The 6,382-nt window shown below is 43.6% G+C and overlaps 1 protein-coding gene across 1 annotated transcript in view; it reads right to left on the bottom strand.

The window, feature by feature from the left end:
- The window catches only part of LOC122559961 (hornerin-like), an 8,143-nt gene extending 7,447 nt beyond the window's left edge, over nucleotides 1-696 (bottom strand). Inside the window, exons 1-2 of the mRNA XM_043710069.1 lie at nucleotides 276-696; nucleotides 29-184 (exon numbers count right to left, since the gene is read on the bottom strand). Coding sequence (XP_043566004.1) covers nucleotides 29-184; nucleotides 276-696 — 577 coding nt within the window. The remainder of the gene's footprint in view (nucleotides 1-28; nucleotides 185-275) is intronic.
- Between the last annotated feature and the right edge of the window lie 5,686 nt (nucleotides 697-6,382).

Below are 6,382 nucleotides of genomic sequence, written 5' to 3'. Positions count from 1 at the left end.
GCTCCGGTACTGTTTCACTGTGCTGGCTGCTGCTCCGGTACTGTTTCCCTGTGCTGGCTGCTGCTCCGGTACCGTTTCACTGTGCTGGCTGCTGCTCCGGTACTGTTTCCCTGTGCTGCCCGCTGCTCTGTGACAGTTTCCCTGTGCTGGCCGCTGCTCCGGTAACGTTTAACTGTGCTGTCCGCTGCTCCGGTACCGTTTCACTGTGCTGGCTGCTGCTCCGGTACTTTTTCACCATGCTGACCACTGCTCTGGGACCGTTTCCCTGTGCCGGCCGCTGCTCCGGTACTGTTTCACTGTGCTGACCGCTGCTCCGGGACAGTTTCCCTGTGCTGACCGCTGCTCCGGGACAGTTTCCCTGTGCCGGCCGCTGCTCCGGTACTGTTTTCCTGTGCTGGCCGCTGCTCCGCGACAGTTTCCCTGTACTGACCGCTGCTCCGGTACTGTTTCACTGTGCTGGCCGCTGCTCCAGGACAGTTTCCCTGTGCTGACCGCTGCTCCGGTACTGTTTCCTTGTGCTGGCCGCTGCTCCGGTACTGTTTCACTGTGCTGACCGCTGCTCCGGTACTGTTTCCCTGTGCTGGCCGCTGCTCCGGTACTGTTTCCCTGTGCCAGCCGCTGCACCAATTCCAGTGAAAACTGTTTCTTGTTTTGGGGCCCAAAGCACTGCACTTCCCCTGAGCATTGAGCTAGCATTGAGCTTCACACACTGATGACAAAATTAGTCAAGAACTCTTCGACATAATTCATAAATCCAATAAATCTGCACACTGCTCTTTCAGATCTATAGGTCACTGCTTCTCTGCTACAACTATCACCTTACCTGAATCTGGCCAAAGTCCTTTTACTGTCAGCACATGAACTAGATACTTGACTTCAGACATTTTACTTAGTATCTTTTTCCTTGCTCAGTTTCAGGTTTATTCAGGTTTGGTTCTCCAGCTGTCACTCTAAGTTCTGACCATGGTCTATGATGGTTTCTTCTATTGTATCTTCACATTCGTAGAATCACAGATTATTCACAATAACATTCACTCTGGAAACATCACTGAATAGCCCATGTTGTCCGTGGTAATATTCTTCTAGAGCAGTGGAAATGCCAACAATTAATTCACATTCTATAATTCCTGAATGGCATCCATAATGCAGTTAGAAAATGGCTGCTTTTACTGATTGACCATTCCTGACACCAAGACAAGTGACACACCTTTGCCTTAGCAAGTTGTGGTGAAATGTCTTCAATGGGTGGCAGAGATAGGTTGGTAATGAGATCCTTTGGATCTGTGCAAAGTGTTGGTTTTCTAGGTTTTTTCTTTGTTGCTATCATGTTTGAGTTTTCACTTTGGTGACTTTTCTGTTCTTTTCTAGCTCTTTTATCCTGTCTTTCACACTGGATCTGAGGCAGCTGGAACTCCCACAAAGCATTTGCATTGGTTAAACACTCTCATCCACTTGAGGATGATCTTCATCAGAAGACATCTGAGACCTCTAAAAACACTCCTTTGGTTTTCTAGGGCCTGTATGGTTGTCAATTGTTTTTTGTTTCATTCATGAGATTTGGGCATTGCTGTTTGAGAACGGCATTTATTGTCCATCATTAGCTGCCCTTGACAAGATAGTGGTGACCTGCCTTCTTGAACAAAGAACAAAGAACAAAGAAAATTTACAGCTCAGGATCAGGCCCTTCGGCCCTCCAAGCCTGAGCCGACTCAAATCAACTCTCTAAACCTGTCGTCCAATTCCAAAGCACCTGTATCCCTCTGCTCCCCACCTACTCGTGCATCTGTCCAGACGCATCTTAAATGAATCTACTGTCCTGCCTCTACCACCTCTGCTGGCAACGTGTTCCAAACACCCACCACCCTCTGTGTGAAGTACTTGCCGCGTGTATCCCCCTTAAACGTTCCACCTCTTACCTTGAAAGAGCGACCTCTCATTATTGAATCCTTCACCCTGGGAAAAAGCTTGTCTCTATCCACCCTGTCTATACCCTTCATGATTTTGTAAATCTCAATCAAGTCCCCACTCAATCTCCTTTATTCTAATGAAAATAAACATAACCTACTCAACCTCTCTTCATAGCTAGCACCTTCCATACCAGGCAACATCCTCGTAAACCTTCTCTGCACCCTCTCCAAAGCGTCCACATCCTTTTGGTAATGCGGCAACCAGAACTGTACACAGTATTCTAAATGCGGCTGAACCAATGTCTTGTACAATTGCAACATGACTTGCCAGCTCTTATACTCGATACCCCGTCCAATGAAGGCAAGCCTACTATATGCCGCCTTGATCACCCTATTCCCCTGTGCAGCAAACTTCAGGGTACAATGGAGCTGGATTCCCAGATCTCTCTGCACATCAACGTTTCCCAAGGCTGTTCCGTTCATAGTATAATTCACTCTAGAATTAGTCTTGCTAGCTGCCTAGACCTTATGTACGCTTCCCTTTTCCTCTTGGCTAGTCGTACAATTTCTCCTGTCATCCACGGTTCATGAATCTTGCCCTTCCTGTTCTTTGCCTTCAACAGGACATGCCTATCCTGCATTATCTTTAACCTATCTTTGAAAGCCTCCCACATCTCAAATGTGGGCTTCCCTTCAAATAGCTGTGTCCAATCCACATTTCCGAGCTCCTGCCTAATTTTGATATAATTGGCCTTGGTCCAGTTTAGTACTCTTTCCTTAGGACCACTCTCTTCTTTATCTACGAGTATTCTAAAACTTACAGAATTGTGGTCACTGTTCCCAAAGAAATCCCCCACCGCAACTTCTACCACCTGGCCTGACTCGTTCCCCAGTACCAGGTCCAATATGGCCCCTTCCCTCGTCGGAATATTGACATACTGCGCTAGAAAATTCTCCTGGACGCTTCTTACAAATTCTACCCTATCTAGATCTCTGATGCTAAGTGTATCCCAGACAATGTTGGAAAAATTAAAATCTCCCATCACCACTACCCTATTGCCTCCACATCTTTCCACAATCTGTTTACCTATTTGTTTTTCTACCTCTCGCTCACTGTTGGGAGGCCTGTAATACAGCCCAACAATGTAACTGCACCCTTCTTTTTTCTCAGCTCCACCCATACTGCCTCACTACCCAAGATCTCCATAGTGTGCTCCTTTAGCACAGCTGTGATATCGGCCCTGACCAGCAATGCAACTCCACCCCTCCCCCCTTTTACTTCCCTCCCTGTCCTGTCTGAAGCATCTGTATCCTGGAACATTTATTTGCCAATCATCATGCCCTTCCTTCAACCAAGTCTCTGGTCACCCATTCACTGTCTCCCTCAGCAATTCTAATCTGCGGTGTGACCAGTTCACTAAACGTGCTATCCACGACCTACACAGCATCGCAAATGCTCCACAGTGAGTCCATCTGCAACTCCAGAGCCGTCATGCGGTCAAACAAGAGCTGCAGCTGGACACACTTCTTGCAAGGGTAAGAGTCAGGAATGTCAGACACATTCCTAAGCTCCCACATCAAGCAAGAGGCACATCCCATGGGTCTGAGATCCCCTGCCATTGTAAGCTGAGCTTTATATGAACTAACTAAAACCAATCAATGCACTTAAATGTATGATAAAGAAAGATAAAGAAAAAATAAAAGCCTTACCTTACTGAGTCTTTTTCTTCCGGTTAGAGGAGGGGGCGGGGAGCGGGTGGGAGATACTGCACGTGTAGTATCTTGGGTTTAGCCACTGCCCAAATATAAATTAAGCCCTTACCTTCCCAGCAGCCCTCGCTTCACGCATCCTTCTCTCCTCGCCACTCTGTCAAAATGGAGGCCCGACTCCCAAGGTAAATACCTCTTTAAGTGGGAAAACTTACCCTTCCCGGCAGCCCTTCACTCCTTCTTCTCTCCTCGCCATGCTGTCAAAATCGACGACTGCCATCCATTTGGTGTGGGCATACCTACAATGCCATTAAGGAGGGAGTATTATGGACCAGGCCAGACCATTCAAAACATTTCAAGAATTTAGTCCAGACCTTAACTTTGCTAGTTGTTTTAAGTAGGTGTACAATGGATCTTCCCAGAGAGAATTAGCTGGTCAGCCAACTGAGTTTTAAACAAAACAGAATTTATTTACAAGATTAAGGAATGAAACACAAAGAACAGAAGATAGAATACCGGATAACTTATCCTATCCAAATCCCAACAGACTATTCCGACTTAATGATGCTGTTCCAAAATACTAGCAACATTCCCCATAGACACCTTCTTGGCACAAAGGTAAAATCAAACAAAAGCTTACAGGTTTTAAGTCAAAGGAGAGAAGTTAGCAGCCTTTTTCACACATCCCCTGCTGCAACTAGCTCTAATCTAAACAAAGGCTAGCTACACCACTAGTTGGTCATTCCCCTTTGATTATATCGGTTTTTTTCAAGACATGAAAGCCTTAGGCCGGAGGCATTACCTGTTGGGAATAAACAAAAAGGGCCCAAATAAACCTTTCAAATCCAGCCTAGTTGGAGCCTGGCCAATTATCCCTCTCTTAAAAAAAACTTAAGGGCACAGTAACCTTGAGAAAGGACCAGCTTTGTCACAGAAGTTCCAGGATTTAACCCAGGGATTGTGAAAGAAGGGCATTATATTTCCAAGTCAGAATGGTGCGTGGCTCAGAGTGGAACCTGAAGCTTTGCAATCAAGAAAATGAGTCTTTAATGTTAATGCCTTGTTCTGAGGTTTACACAGCTCTTCCACTGAAGTTATAGTGGAAGTTATCAGCAAATTCACTCAATTTTGGTTTTGAAGTTATGCAGTTAATTTTCCAACAGTCAATGGATAAAGACGTTACCCAGTGCAGCACCAAAGTACCACAGGGCAAATGGCCTGAGGTTGATTCTGAACTTGTACTGAAAGAAATGATTTCAGCACGTTCACTGATTAGCATTTGAAGTGTTGGTATTGTCAGCACTAATTAACCAGGGTTACGCCTGATTATTATTCTGTAACCCCACCTGTGTGGCTGTTGGGTGAGACCAGCATCATGCTAAATGGTGCATTCTTACTGAAGTATAAACCAATTAAGATTATAACAAAAAGTTCATTACAACATATCAATTAAATCAGTGGGAAAAAAAATCAGTCTCATGGAATAAAACTGCTCTGAAAATTAGCTTTGGATCTTAAATTACTTGGAGTTCCAGAGAGGTTGGGTGATAAAGCCAGGCCAGTACAAACACCCTGATGCAGCTTGGGACTGGTTGAAAGCAGATATATCATGGCTAAGTTGGTAAGGGAGATAAATGACTGGAAGATTTATTTGGAAGCTAATGGAAAATATCTACAATATCCTCTCACTAAAAAGACTTCTGGAAGTAAACAACCTGGTTGTAGTTTGAAATCATAACAACAAAACAAAGGATTTTTTTATGTTTAGAGGCACTGAACTGGAGCTCCATGGAGGCCCATGACTGAACTGTGGAATGCACAGACATGAAAGTTTGAAGAGAGTGAGAGGATCACTTAGCCACAATCTAATGGAAGGACCCTAACCAGCCTTTTAACTTGGAGAATAGCTGGAGCACTGAAGAGAAACGAATGTGAATTCCAGACAGTGTTAACATTCCTTTGTGATGACCTCAGGAAAAGTGACTATATCTTAAATATTTTATAAATTAAGCAGACTCATGAAGAAAATAAAGTAGAGCAGAATTTGTAGCATGGGTCACCCTAAGCCATTGTATTAATAGTGCTTACTTTGTTTAAATCTTTTTTGATTTACAATGAAGTTTATTTTGTAAAGAAAAAGTGTAATAATGTGGCACAATTCTTTCAGTTAATTGGTGTTGACTTTTTCTCTAAATTTGATGGTCCCTAAGAATATTGTAATAAGTTGAGGTTTTCATAATTTTGGAGATGGCTGCTCTGGTTACTGATGTTTACAGCGATAAAATTAAGAGACCCACACAACCTTAGTCAGAATGAGTAGAAATATCATTTAATAATTAAATAATCAGTTGAATTAAAAATACTTTAAGCATGCCTTCATGATTTAAATTTCGTACGGAAGATTCAGGATGAGCTTGCCAATTGGATACAAAATTGGCTTAATCGCAATTTTTTGGACTGAAGGCCTGTAACCAGCGGTGTTCCACTGGGATCGGTGCTGGGTCCACTTTTGTTTGTCATTTATATAAATGATTTTGATGAGAATATAGAAGGCAGGGTTAGTTAGTTTGTGGATAACACCAAAATTGATGGTATAGTAGGCAGTGAAGAAGGTTTTCTAAGATTCTAAAGAGACCTTGATCAATTGGGCCAATGGGCTGAAGAGTGGCAGATGGGGATAAATGCAAGGTATTGCATTTTGATAAATTAAACAAGGACAGGCCTTTTTTTTAATGGGTAGTGTTGTGGAACAGATAGAGCTAGGA

This window comes from Chiloscyllium plagiosum, chromosome 20, assembly GCF_004010195.1.
Source record: "Chiloscyllium plagiosum isolate BGI_BamShark_2017 chromosome 20, ASM401019v2, whole genome shotgun sequence".
In the NCBI taxonomy this organism is placed as follows: Eukaryota; Metazoa; Chordata; class Chondrichthyes; order Orectolobiformes; family Hemiscylliidae; genus Chiloscyllium; species Chiloscyllium plagiosum.
The sequence above is the reverse complement of the archived record's forward strand: the minus strand, read 5'-3'. Positions and strand labels throughout refer to the sequence as shown.